At 44.9% G+C, this 14,969-nt stretch overlaps 2 protein-coding genes across 2 annotated transcripts in view; one reads left to right on the top strand and one right to left on the bottom strand.

Moving 5' to 3' along the window:
- Positions 1–14,969, top strand: part of T265_15373 (hypothetical protein) — a gene marked incomplete at both ends in the record, with an annotated part of 125,926 nt that overhangs the window by 13,928 nt on the left and 97,029 nt on the right. The window contains 2 exons of the mRNA XM_009177781.1: positions 5,519–5,593; positions 8,612–8,806. Of these exons, the coding sequence (XP_009176045.1) occupies positions 5,519–5,593; positions 8,612–8,806 (270 nt within the window). The remainder of the gene's footprint in view (positions 1–5,518; positions 5,594–8,611; positions 8,807–14,969) is intronic.
- Positions 3,491–14,956, bottom strand: T265_11186 (hypothetical protein; the record flags this gene model as incomplete). Its single annotated transcript, XM_009177782.1, has 3 exons — positions 3,491–4,147; positions 7,153–7,895; positions 14,707–14,956. The coding sequence occupies 3 exons, from the start codon at positions 14,954–14,956 to the stop codon at positions 3,491–3,493; spliced, it is 1,650 nt and encodes a 549-aa protein (XP_009176046.1).

The raw sequence follows: 14,969 nt of genomic DNA, 5'->3' as shown, positions 1-14,969 counted from the left end.
CAGTGTTACTCGGATAACCTCAATACCGCGCCGAAACTACACTAGGTATCCTGAGCCGCATTCGGCCCAGAAGCTACTTAAACAAACTCGACAAAATCAGAACAAATGTGAGCAGTGAGAAGTTATGAGGCCAGCAATCAGAGTTATTGCAACAGTGACCACGTGATGTGGATTTCGTGATTGTAGAACGATTGTCACCATATTCTAAGTGCAGTTTGGACCAGTCTCACGTGACCGAAATCAATTTGCCAGCCATGAGATCATGGGTTCGACATTCCATCGATTTTCTTGTGATGTGCGCTGCTGCTGATTCCCAGTGAGGATGAAATGACCGTATAGTGTTTCTGGGCATTGTAGCATAGTTTGGCTTCACTTACACGAAGAAATCGCAATTGAAGGTTTTATCCCATTTATGTAGACATCCAAAATGTATTCAAAAAGTATTTTAGGGTGGATAAGCACTTTCTAGATGGACGCAAGCTCGTAAGAAAGCAAAATTTCATCGGTGCGTGGAATTAATTTATACATCAAACGCTGACTGACATTCTCCACTGACACAATTTTCCAAGGATTTATTCAAGCACCCACCCTCTTGTGACTAATCGTGATTTCAGTTGCTCTTACAAATGCGCCTACGCTTTTTACGGAGCTGCGGAGCATCCCGAATTCAATTTGGTTTTGTTCCGATGCACCTCAATGGATATAACGGCGTCCATCTTTGATGACGCGGGCGCACGGTTTCGAGGGAGTCACTCACGACCAATCCATCTAGAATGCAGAGTACTTCTCATAAGGCTACTGAAAGTTCCTCAATAGCTCACCACCGGTTTCGCCCTTCTTTGGGCTCATTAAGTGGGCGCAGTCTCCGAGTTCCCATCAACCTTATGTTCTACTTGAACCCAAATTGCAACTGAGTATATTCCGTGTTAGATTCTCTCCTATTCCTCACAAACAACCTTGTCTCGAAACCCACCTCAGAAGCTCTGCTGTTTTGGCGGATACGTAGAAATCAGGCGCCTGGTTGCTAATTTCGAAGACATTTGCTCTATTCGAACAGATTAACTGTGCATCTGCTTGGTTAGGTGAAGAATAGCCACTAGCTAACGTAAACTACAACTTGTAAGATTGCTGAAAACTCTTCGAATGCATCCTAATGAATTGCGTTAGTCAAAACAATAGATTTTGACATCTCGAAAATTGTACCAATTTGAACACTGGTCGGTTTTCGTGAAGCGAATTCAGTTAAAGAATGTCAAAAACGATAGATACCATTAGGTTTCCTGTCGATATCAGAGCAATTTAGAAGTGGATTTATTTCTCTTTCTTTCTTCAGATGAAAAACACGTGTAACCGGGGATTAGGTTCATGATATTCAATGTACTCTCGGGAAACAGTAACTCAGATTTTCCTGGCAAAAATTTGTTCTGTTTTTTGTCGTCCATCTGTAAGACTCAATCCAAGATTTTTTGTGTTTTCTTCTTCGCAGTGAGAATACAATCCAAGCATTGTCTTTATTGATCTGTCCAAAAGAAGCGTGAATGAACGCACAACCACTAACCCACCGCTACGCACAACTACGCACTGATGATGTCACCTCGATTGGTGATGAAACGTTTGCAATCAAATCGCCCAGCTCAGCGAACAAGCCAACGACTTTCTGTATATTCGTCAGGTGGTAATCACACATACTCTCTTTCTCGCTCTTGTTGTACAACCAGCCACGTTCCCTTATTTTATTCAGTTTTTCAAGATCACCACATGAAGCTAGTCCACCAGCTCAGGTTACCACACAGACAAGAGAACTTTTCATCGTTGAGGCTTGTCAACCTTCAACTGTCCCTTTTCCTTCTGCTGTAATTACGTGGACGCAATGGTTAACGCGATTTCTTGCGTAAGCTTGGTGTTACATTACCGCGATGATCCTGGCCTCAAAAATCCTGTTTTCAAGTGCTGTGTTGACCAGAAATTTCCGGCGATTTTGATTTTCGAACACAGCATATTGTTCCACTTGGGCTACTTAAAACTGAGACTTTGGAACCGCAGTTCTTCTGTAAAGATAGACATCTCCATCTGAGTTGATTGCTTACGGTGAAACTACAAGACTTTCAGAGATCGAATATATATACACGTAAGCTAAGCGCCATAGTTCACTTTTACCACAAACTAGTTAACGTCTACGAGAGTGTAAGCATGAGGATCAGAATGACAAATCTGCGAGTGTCACATTCATACGAACGTACCGGTTAGTGAAAACAGAATACTTGTTTGCAAATGAACAAAGATACGACCTCGAGAAATACACTGATTTGCAAATCAATTTGGTTTTCACGAGAGACTCAGCTGAATCTGTCGTTTATGATATTCTACAACTGAATGTGCTGAACACAGACCGCCTCATTTTTCATTTGACACGATATTCGAGAGATCGCAGTATATTTTCATAAAGGAAACTACTCACAAGGTTGTTGTCGAAGAGTTTTCAGCAACCCGATGGGTAGTTTCCTTCCTGAAAACAGATGTGACCTATTATAACACCGCCCCCCCCCCTCGGCTTGGTCAAAATTAGGCACTCCATGAAGGTGCCTGTTCACTAATAGATAGAACACTTGCAACTTCCACAGAGGAACTAATTTCAGCTAAACACATCTGGAAGTACACCAGAACTGAACGTACTCAGACTCACCTCAATATTTTAAGAATGAACAGCAGGTTTGAGATGTTTTTATGATGTTATTTCAACTAGCGACTGAACGACATCAGCAAAATGTTAATTATGCTCTAGACGACTAGGAGTCGGGCGAAAAATTCAGTACATGAAATGCTAACGTAACTTATGATAATTATCCAAGATTTAAAGTCATACCTGGACTAGCTCAAGCCCCCCTAGAGTTGTGAATTTTCACGTCCACGTCCCCGGGAATTCGGAGATTCAGCATGCAAATGGGAACGGAAGTCGGATGGCTTGACGACCATTGGCCATCCGGTAACAGGAGAGAAACACTACTTTTTTGTATCAGTAGCATATAGTATGCTTACGGTAAAATGTGACCATAACATGGATATACTCATAAAAATGCATTGTCACGGGTGTAAAAAGAACGGTTTGTGCCACATTATCACGTGATAATGCCGTCTGGTTTGTGTGTGTGTGTGTAACTACTTTGTTCTGACTGATCTCCGCTCGATAGGTCAATGACGATCGTCTCAATGTTCTGCCAGTCACGCGACTGAGTAAAACAAGGGAATATACACAAAGTCAGAATGTTTACGGCAGGCAGTTCGGTGTGAAACGTCTGATGAATAGTAGTCACATGATGCATATTTTTTTTTACATACGTCTTGCATCTTCCATGCGAACTTCTGTATGAGGACTGCCATTGGCTAGATTGTCATGGACATGTTCATCTTTGACAGCGCGTCCCACGAATCGATCCTCTGAACCGTGAGTACAAATTCCGGATGCATCGAACTCAAAGATTATTGAAAGATTTCACCGACATGCACAACTTTCCACTACCATGTCCTGATATACACGAAGGACAACGTCACCCGACTGTGTGTGATAGAGCAGTGATTGTGGAGATAGCTGGTTTGGAACACAGCATGGCCCGGGAATTCGGGCGGCATCAAGCAGGTGAACCAGTTGTAGCAGTACTGCGTGGTTCGTTGTGTTGTAGTGAGTGGACAGGGGAAACGGACACTGACCTTGACAGTACCGAGCATTGTACGACGTGGGGGCAATAACCCATCCGGCCCAGCCAACTGCTGCAAAATCGATAATCAGCTCACGACGCTGACACAGGCTGTCCAGGTAGTTCGGACTGTTCATGTCCACACTCAGCGCGTCTGATGAGTCATATCCGTATTGCTCGGCGGTTTTTGACATACCCGTCCCTCGGGATTCTTCTTTCGTGTACCGTTTGGAGTTGTACGCTCTCTGGTCTCTATATCCGTTGGCTGAACTATGTTGACGATATTGGTATGTGTTGGCAGAAGATCGCCACTGATCGTGACTTGATCGACTTTGACGGCGCTGGTAGTAGGCACGTCTTCGAGGACGTCGTTTACGATCAGTGTTCTGGAGTTTGGATTGGAGCAGTTGCTGAAGCTTTTTGTAACGTTTCATGAATGTGCCACCATCTTGCACCTGAAAGTAAGATAGAAAATTCGCAACGGGACTCAGACACTGCGAACGCTTGAATTTTCCGATGAGCAAATATGCATTCGCTAGGCACTTTGGGCAGTTTGAGACTTTACTCCATTGTTCTACATAGTATGATTCTGATGTTAATCTCAGAGCCAGGTTCGAAGCTTGAGGTTTCCTGGCACCGAAATTCTGTATGCATAAAGTCTTTGATGGGTCACTATCAGAGAATTTGCAGCCAGTCGGTCAGTGCTTAAGTTTGATTAAACTGCCGCACGTGATGACACCACAAAGAAACGGAAGACAAAAATGGTTGCAGGCAAAATACGTTTATTCGTGTTGACGAAAAACTCAGCTGAATCTTTCATCTGTGATATTCTTCACCTGAGTGCGCCACACAAAAGTCATCTCACGTTTCACTGGGCTTACCACATGGGGTGACCTTCGTGTAGTCCATTCAACTGAATAGTATCGTGAACGAGGGTTTCCCCAGCTAACAACGCCTACCTGGTGAATCTCTAGAAGTACGAAACCGGTAATGGGCAGTCGAAGAGTTACATCAAGGGGAAATCTTCCCTTTCACGAGGAATTTGTGTTCAGTATGACCTCAATTTCCCCAATCGTCCTCTTCGAACTCACCCAGGAGACTGGGGATCTTTTCCGGGACAAATTACCAAAAAGGGCTCAATAACCTTCAACAGAACACATCACAGGTAGGATGTGCCACGTGGTTAGGAACGACTAACAGAGAACCACTTCTAAGGAGTTGTGGTTGGTACATTTTGCGAGTGGATTTGAGCACACCTTACATTTTCAACGCAGTGTTTTACAAAACTTATCGCACTTAAAACACCGGTTGACGGTAGTTCTCTGACACCAGGCCTTCACGATCTCCTTCACCTAAGAAAATACTTTTGTGACCGTATTCAGGGGTCCGAACAGTTCAAAACATCCATAGTTTCTAATGGCCCAGAGGTTAACCATACTTTGCTATGTATAGACCCCGACTATGCTGGATCATCAACCCCAGAGGAGTTGGAATATCCGTTCCAATCCTCATCATCAGATGTGTCGGCAGTTAGCTTCGGAAAGTTGGCATTCATTTGTCGCCATCCCCCGAGGAAGCTTCCGCACCGAGTAATCAATACAAAACCCTGAGGAAAGAATTAAGCATCACCATGGCGGTGTCATACTCCAGAAAGGTTGAACTGTTGGGATGGTAAATAGTTCAAACAGTTTCACTAGATTCGTAGCTTCATTTCCAAGGTAATCGAAATCAGTTAACCGACTTTCTTTTTACTCTGAAACACCATCAGCTGTTAAAAATGTGCATGACTATTGGTAGCTCTGATGCGTTCATTTGTCATTGATCAGGTGACCGGAAATCTGTTCACCGAGCTTGGCAATTTGTCTGTGAATGCGTCGTCAACAATCGAAGTGACGTCATCGGTGAGTGACTGATTGGTCAATTCCTCCTTACCTACTTGGGTTTACGAATGACTGATATCTATTGATGTGATTAGCGAACCGGAACACATGTTCCTCCAATTCTCGCGGTCAGTTTCGAACAAAACTGTAGTATTCATACCTCTCTGAAAGAATTTTCTCAGACAACTGACTTCAGACTCACTGATGAACGAATATCTTATACCATTGTTGTCTAAACGGACGGCCTAGCAAGGGCACACAACAAAAGCGCTATCCGAAGAAGTTTTCTCAGGAAGACCATATTTAACACAAGAGGTACAACGAACACTTTTCGATCGAAAAACTTTTCGACCGATTGTTGAGACACGATTCAATAGTAAGAAGTTGTCGAGTATTACCACTAGCACTAATTTGACGTTTTTCCTGGCTTCCCAACAAGAGTACTTCTATGAAAACAAATTAAAGCAACCACTGAGGGTTAGAACACAATAGATGATTCGTAACACAACAAGGTCAGGTTATTTTTTTCTGTGAATTCGGAGAGACAGCATGCGACATTTCAGTATATCAGCTCTCGTTTCAGAGCCTTCTATTTTCCACTCAGTAACGTTATTCCAGGGAGTTCGTTGGAAGTGCTCCAACTTACTGACCGTGAAGTCTATCTTTCGAATCCGGCCCCGGATTGTCTGACTGAGTGCTTGGAAATGTGGGCGACTCGGAATTCTTGTGACAGACCAGCACCAGGTCACCTACCTCACCTATTCTTTTCCATCCTTTTCACTCTAAGACTTTAAGTAAGATTAGATAAACTTTGTGGTTTTACAACGATGAAGCATCAATGTGAACTCTGATGTTGCTGTCTCTGAGGATGCTGGTGTTCCACCGGAATTTTTTTCCATATGAACGGTCTCTGAGCCGTTCCCTGTGAGCAGCTGTTTAGACTTTGTGCTTATTGAATTATACTGTGTTGTGGAATTTTCTCCTAAGCTTTTAAAACTGAAATCGAAAAATTCAAATTTGGAAAAGTGCAAGCGAAACCCGCAGAACAATGTTGCTGGCCCGCGGGAAACGAAACCACTGAGTTAATCTGGATGATGGGCCGACCTTTAGCTGAGGAAAGTGCAGGCGTCAGTTACACGTTAGGAATTTTATGGCGGTTTGTCACATCGGATAAGCAGTCTATGAAAGAAAACTCACTCGCGGGCGGGTGATTAGGTGGCCGTTTGTCTGCGTACCGAGCTTGGCAATTCGTTTTTAGACTTTCCATCTCTAATCGAAGTGATAGAATCGGTGCACATTTGGGTGATGACGTCACTGATGCGCACTAATGACATAACCTCAACTCATGACGAAACGTTTTCGGGCAAATTACCAATCTCGGCGGACAGATCAATGGTCACGTGATCAACCACCAATGAGTGCATCCGAGCTACCAATATTGCGGCACATTTCCAGACTTATATTTATGTGTGAGTAAATCGCAAACTGAATAAATGATTACCTACAAAAGTAAGTAGGTAATTAAGTGGATAGACATTAAAAGAATGTTCTGGAGTGGCATTCAAAAGCCCACTACCTACCTTGGTCCTCAGGCTCTCCGTGGTTGATTTGATCGTGGAAGATTCCACTGGTGTTTCGAGCGACAAAGGAACCGATCGACGGGTTCGTCTAACATGCTCGACTAACGCTGGATCGCGGTGGAAAGTGAACAGATGAGGAGCTTCATGCAGCCACTGAGTATCAAGGTACTGTTTTTCACCCGTGCTATCCGGCTTCTTCAACCGCAGAACTTGTTCTGTGTGGGTTGGAAAATGTAAGTCGGATACTAGGCTGCGCACACGCATCGATATGACACGTCCATCGTTGTTTGTGCGGTCCCCGTTTGAACCGTTATTTCGGCTGCTGACTTCCCGTAGCATTGCCAGGATAACTTCATTCAATGGAATGTTGAACCAACCGGCAGGAAAGTGAATCAGTTTTCCGTTTGATTCATCACTGGTCTGACCACAGTACTCAGTGTCCGGTTCAAACGAACCAATCGTTTTAGTTTCATATGTGTCTGACTTGACTGGTGAATTGTAGTGGAGCCAAACGGTGACTGGCCATTTCTCGTGGTGAGCCGTATCCCTACATTGTGTGTTTACGGTTGTCCGGTTCCAATCCTCTGTGGGGACATATCGGAGACGAATACTTGCTGCCAGAAGTTGCTCGTTCCCTGGCATATCAGCCAGTTTAAAGAAGAGATTATGTTCGCTTTCAAGTGGCGAAAACGGATTGGTCGAACGCCTCGTTCTGGCCCATTTGGAGCCATGCTCTTCTGTGTCTGAAAAAGACCACAAGTCACATTGTATCACTCAGTTTCGTAGACATGCTCTCTACCAATGAAAAGTTTGAATAATGTTTAAGTTTATGAGTTTTTAAGAATAACGTGAACTCCTCGTTTCGCGCCACTGTTTAGCTGGCTTTACCGAAATGAAACGATTTGTACCATGGACACGAATGCCGGTCTGTGAATGTGGTTTTGTTTGTTTACGGTTCAAAAAAATCGCTTGCGCGGCGAAGAAACAGATCGCGTTATCGAAAGCTTGTTTCACACACTGTAACAAGTATATTCCTTCAGGAACCTGCTGGGAGAGTAACAATTTTCCTATCGTCCTTTTCGCCGACAACCCATTTGTGGGGTTTCAAACTATCACGAAGGTCAGCTTCCTGGAAGCAACCACTGAATGCCCGAAATCTACAGAGACTGTCAGCTGCGCTAGATGTTGACCAGACAGACAACACTCCCTCAATATGCAGCGCGTCACAGTATTGTATCAAACATAGACAGCGCGAGTCAGCGTTGATGAAGGTCAGACAACGCCCCCGCAATATGCAGCACGTCGCAGCCTCGTACCAAGGCCAGATCGTATGCGTCAGCATTGGACCAAGTTCAGACAGTCCCTCCAATGAATAGCTTGAAGCCATTGGACATTCGCACTCGCTTGTTCGGAGTACAGCTGTTGTGTTCCCTTCTGTGAGTCTTTTTTTCGGCAGTAGGCGCTGCAGCGGGTCGGCATTCAGATACCTCAGATTGGCGAATCAGCAGATATAGCACAAACCAAGGTTTTTGAAACTTTAGTCCGCAGTCCTTTTTACGCAAGCACGATTGTGGATCAGCAGATGTCCGACGCCATCAGCTCACGCGTTACAAACACTCAAAATTGGAAAATAGGTAACTACGGAGCCAAGTCGGTGTGTCAAAAGAGTTTTTAACCGCACACACAAGCACTTTCTCCTCAAAATCATCGCGGTTAATTGTATGTAAATCGACAGTTTCAAATTCAAATACCAGATCTATGGGAACTGTGGGGGGAGGGTATTAACGGTTACCAGACGTGTTCAGCTGCTGAGGCAATGTTAGAATGAGCGCAAATAGCGAAATGCGTTCGGCCCAAACAGTACGGACTCGATTACATGGGTAGGGAATTTAGACTCGCAACGCAGTAAAGAGGAGCGATAACTGATTAGCAAGATGTCTTGTTCAGAGAAATTTCAATCGCCGCTTGTTCCTGTGATTTAATATGAAACTGAAGAAATGATAAGTGCACTAATACAAGGACTACGGAGCCAGTCAGTGTGTCAAAAGAGTTTTTAACCGCACACACAAGCACTTTCTCCTCAAAATCATCGCGGTTAATTGTATGTAAATCGACAGTTTCAAATTCAAATACCAGATCTATGGGAACTGTGGGGGGAGGGTATTAACGGTTACCAGACGTGTTCAGCTGCTGAGGCAATGTTAGAATGAGCGCAAATAGCGAAATGCGTTCGGCCCAAACAGTACGGACTCGATTACATGGGTAGGGAATTTAGACTCGCAACGCAGTAAAGAGGAGCGATAACTGATTAGCAAGATGTCTTGTTCAGAGAAATTTCAATCGCCGCTTGTTCCTGTGATTTAATATGAAACTGAAGAAATGATAAGTGCACTAATACAAGGATTTAGAGGTAATTTCGGCTGTATTGGAGTCGAAAAGGTGCTTTTTATCTACAGAGGTAAAAGCCATGTGGTTACCTCAAAGTGACCGTTGACATTTCCTTATGTAAATTTGTGATTGATGAAACGGATGGATGGTGGCCCATAACGTAGTCAACAGGAGGCAACTCACCCGAATAATTTGGCTAAACGAGAGTGATGTGAATGTGAGTTCTGAACTCCCGCAACCAACTACACCTCTATGACAAAATGAAATGAATAACAATGTGGAATTCGGTTCCAATAAATAGCGTGAAGTACAGAGTAGGGTTGGGAACATACCTGCAATTTGTACAATTCAGTTAATAAGCACGATCCACCTAAAGCACGGTGAGCGCCTCTCCGTAGTGAAAGCATTTCGATCAGTTGTCAGAAGACCCAATCGCTGCGCCAAACGTATGCCCATGCGTTCGGTGCAAACAATTCACCTGTGCATGTCATGTGACTGTCAGTCGACTGTGGATGTTGTTCACTCAGATGGGCCAGCACGACAGTCAGGTTGTTACCAATCCGAATGGATATGTATAACCTTGAAGTGGGGAGTGTGGATGTCTATGAGCCGCTAACGCTTGAGGCCCCTGTCTGAGAAAGTAGTCTCGTCGACAGTATTTGGTCGGTGTTGGAATGATATAGGATCGCGATGTGGCGCTGGCAACCAAGTGCGTGTCAGTCCACCAACTGGCTGGAAGTTAGGTCACCAACTTCAACAGAAACCACCTTATGCGGATTGCAGCTGATGAACTCATGTCGGGTATGGTTCTCACCCGGCTGACTGTGCTCTCCTAAGTATATTAAGTTCCCCTTATCCATGCACTGCCACTCGCGCGACAATGCTGTTTTGCTTCGGACTGTTACATGAAACGTATAGTGCCTCCGTCCTACAGCTCGGATTGGCAATCAAGATGGGCTCGTTCAGACCTGTTCGCTAATATGACTGTGATTCACCGAAGTCAGGCTGTTCAATTTGTTATGAAACCTTTGAAAATTGTACAGTGAGGTGTAACACTGTTAAGCCATTCTTTGTGCACTGACAATCTATTCACATTCTCGAAAAACCGAATCTATCCCCTATTGTGCGTAGTCTGTCAGCAATCTTGAAATCGCACCTACCAACCGAAAACCAACCTTCACGGCTTGAATAGCGGTGCGGTTGCCTCTGGACGGTATCCACACTCATGACAGAGCGGGACGGTATTCAAGCTTAACTCGATGGTCTATCGGCCTGACGTAGATACTAGATGTGCCTCCTTCCCTTCCATTACTGAGCCTTAATTTCCGCATCGCACGATACGCCGTCCCAACATGCTTACACCGAAGCTTGGAGATAATCGAAGGATTTACCTGACTCTAGCTACTCTGACAAACGTGTTAGCAACAGTAAGGGAACCAAATCCACGAACGGGCCAATTCAGCCACACGATCATGTGACCATAGTCAGCAACAGGGGGATGAATTGACGTGAGTCGTTTGCTGCATCGAGCGGAACGCACCAACTGGGGGTTCCGACAGCTGAGCGAAATCTTCGGGTTTCGAAGACGCGCACACCGTGTCGCAGGTGGATTGTGCACAATAAACGACTTGAAAAGATTAGATCTCCACTTACAAACATCGTCTACTTCACACCTAGTTCACTCACGCCGATACCCTTTCAGCCACAATTTGTCTTGAGATTGCAGAAGGGGATGAAGAGCGACAGTCTCAACTGTGTTCAACAAACATTCATTTCTGGAAGTAAAAATGGTACAAAGGACCTGAATCTACCTAATGACCTCCATCAGTGTAGTGCATAGCAGTGGTACTTTTTGGAGTCTCGTCCTTGGAAACCTGGGACTACTTATGCCTGTTGATCAGATGACTGTTGCTCCATCCGTTTAGCAACGTTTAGTCACCAACGTAGTAACATCATCAGTACGCGGGCAGGATGTCACTCCGTCCCTGCCTGAATGCGTGTATGTAGTTTCGAAGGAGTATCTGCTGTCATTTGTTTTAATAGGCGTCCATCAGCGGCTAATTTAAGTGTCCAAATTACTAGACGGTTTTGAGACTCCTTGGAATTCCATGTGTGCGTAATTCTCGGCCTTGCAGGACGAAATTTCCAGTAGATATTCTAAAATCTCCTCACACTACTAACAATGTTAGTCTTCTTCTCCATTCATGCGTTTCATGAAGCCATGTTTCCTCAGCGGATAACAGGAATCATGCTGAAAACATGCCTTGTAAGCGACTGGTATGAAAACAACAGGGTCTTTGAGGTAGACTACTTCTTGGAGCTATTCGGTGATACAGTCCGGCCAGTAAATATCAGATGTTTTTAAGATTTATCCAAAATGTTTCTAAATGAGTATTGCAATGATAGTTTGAGGCCTTCGTTCACAGCTAAGGGTGAAAATAGAACTATGGGGCTAGTGAATATTTCTGACTGATCACTCGACGGGTTGAACGTTCGATTCTGTCTAAACCGTTGGCAACAGGAGTTTACCAACCAGAGACGTTCTCAGCATAAAATCCGGTTGGTTTGAATAAATTCTTTCGCTGTCTGCAGTCATCAGCAGAGCTTCATTTTTATAGGTGATGAAAATGAATTATTGTTTCCCCACTAATAACATGATACTCGTACAGAAGAGAAGTTCAAACGGAGCTAGGACCGTTTGTTCAGCCTGCTGAGTGGGTCAATTAGGATGAAAGCTTCCACTCCGATCCTTCAGATGCTTGAGCAGTTAGCACTGTTACTCACTTTTACGAGGAAAAAAGATAGAAGCACTGGGGGGAATGTAGTTTAGCAGAACAAAATAACTAACTGGTTTATTTCCTGCCGTATTAAGCCACTGGGTTGGTAATTTGGATCTGGTAATAAACCGAAATAGTTGTTTATCAGTTCTCTTTGTTATTCTCTCTTCCCCCAAGACTTTTTTCTGCAAATTGTGGACACGGATATTCATGTTAGTTATCATCCGATGACCGGGGATATCCCATGCAGTTCGCCTTTTAGGATGGTATCCACGTGACCCTCTTTGTGCTTGGTTGGAGGCACGGAAAATTATGGTGGCCAACCACTGTCGGTAGCGTTTGTGCTGTCAGCTTCTATCCAGCTTGTCTGACTGAGCGCCTAAAAGTAAGCTGGCCTTATGTCCCTCGCTCTGTCTCATTTCTTTTTCAACATTGTGAGGCTCTAACAAAATAAATTACTGCGCTTTTATGGCAATGAAGCACAAATGTTCTCATCTGGCGTCATCGTCAACGATGATGACGGTGATTTGCCACGTTGGGCTTACCAGTTATTAGTGCTCTAACCACGGACGACGTTCTGACTCAGAACCCATTTCCAATTACTGCTGAACTCCAGAAGAACTCTGTGATGATACGTGTGCGGTGGAATGAACGTACGGCGTGTTCTAGGGAGTCACGGCATCGCCATACATTGGACTGCCAATTGGTTGGCCGAACCCGAAATTTTATGCATGTGGTGCGGTGGAAGCTGATCCTCCATTGTTGATCAATAAGATGGTTTTGATTGGAAGGGCGAATACGAACGAGGACCATGAGGACCAACCATAGAGGGATCAAACTGGTTTGGATCTTGGTTTTCAGGCCTGCATGTCGTAGCGACCCAGTCACCCACATACTTGACTGTTCAACTCACAGTCGCTCACTGGATCGCGAAGCTTGTCTTTTTTCTCATACGCACAAACACGTCGCATTAAGCTGGCTCATCGGACATCGACTGTCTGCACCGCCTAGTCAGCGTAGCAACCACTCATGTGCCGACGCGCCCACGTATACGCACTGGGACCTACATGAAGAGAAACCAAACCCAGTCAACACACAGACTCGCGCGCGCGCAGGGAACAGGACGTCAACCTCTCCACAAGTCCACGGACAACCATGGAGTACGTGTAGCAGTCGAACTGCGGAGAAAAACACGTTCCCGCCGTCCGGACTTCCACCAAGGGACTCTCGCATCCGATAAGTTCCCTTTTTGACTTGCTCCCATTTCACATTGTATTTATTTTTATACGTGTCGCAGAAATACTAAAAGCTTTTATTAGTGCACATTCACCTTCTGATTTGTATTATGGCTATCGTCACCTGTGCACTAATAACTGGTGAGCCTGACGTGACTGAACTCAGGTAAATCCTGACAATTATTCATTTGGACTCCCATATATTCATATTTCTACTCATGTCTGACACTCCTACGGCTCAGTCACCAACCCCCCTATTAACTCAGCCAAATATCGATGCCGCGTCTGTCCATCTTCCATCATTCTGGAACTACTTCATGCATCCACTCGCTCCATCAGCAATGCGCTGGCAAGTTTTTTTCATGTTCTACATTACATTTCAACCCCCGACGGACTCTCATCTCTGAAACTCTTTATTCGACGTTTCTTATGGCGAATATGAACAAAGACATACGTTCATGGACAAGGCTTTGTCTATAATGTCAACGTTCAAAGATACTTCGCCATACTTACACTCACATCGGTACCTTTCCCACTTCGGACTACCGATTCGACCATGCTCACTCGATGCTGTTGGATGTCTTCCGCATCTATTTTCCTCTTTCGCTGGAGGGGGAGTAGCTGTAGCGACCCAGTCACCCACATATTTGACTGTTCAACTCAGCCGCTCACTGGATCGCGAGGCTTGTTTTTTTTCTCATATGCACAAACACGTCGCATTAAGCTGACTCATCGGACATCGATTGTCTGCACCGCCTAGTCAGCGTAGCGACCAATCATGTGCCGACGCGCCCACGTTTACGCACTGGGACCTACATAAACGCAAACCGAACCCAGTCAAGACACAGACTCGCGCGCGCGCAGGGAGCAGGACGTCAACCTCTCCACAAGTCCACGGACAACCATGGAGTACGTGTAGCAGTCGAACTGCGGAGAAAAACACGTTCCCGCCGTCCGGACTTCCACCAAGGGACTGTCATGTACGATAAGTTCCCTTTTTGACTTGCTCCCATTCTCGCACTGTATTTATTTTTATACGTGTCGCAACCATGCTAAAAACTTCTATTAGTGCACATACACCTTCTGATGTATTATGGTTACCACCACCTGTACACTAATAATGCACTAATGTTGATGAACATGCTCAATGATACCTGACGATTGAGTTTGCTGTTGCACAGCGGGTTGTGTGTACGTGGACTCATCTGATCCTCCAGTGATGGGACTTGGACCTGGTTGAGATGACGGGGATCCAGCAGTCAAAGTGGGTGTGGCCACACGCTTAATCTTAGGTCCTTTTGCAATTACTCCAAAGGGAAGCATCTTAATTCCACCAGAAGCTTGCAGCGCGACCGAAGTCAGGTGAAATGGCGTGGACTCACCAAAATGACGGCGCCAGAACATGAGGGAAACGTTT

This window comes from Opisthorchis viverrini, assembly GCF_000715545.1.
Source record: "Opisthorchis viverrini unplaced genomic scaffold opera_v5_455, whole genome shotgun sequence".
NCBI classification, from domain to species: Eukaryota; Metazoa; Platyhelminthes; class Trematoda; order Opisthorchiida; family Opisthorchiidae; genus Opisthorchis; species Opisthorchis viverrini.
Note: the sequence above shows the minus strand (reverse complement) of the source record. Positions and strands in the feature narration are given on the sequence as shown.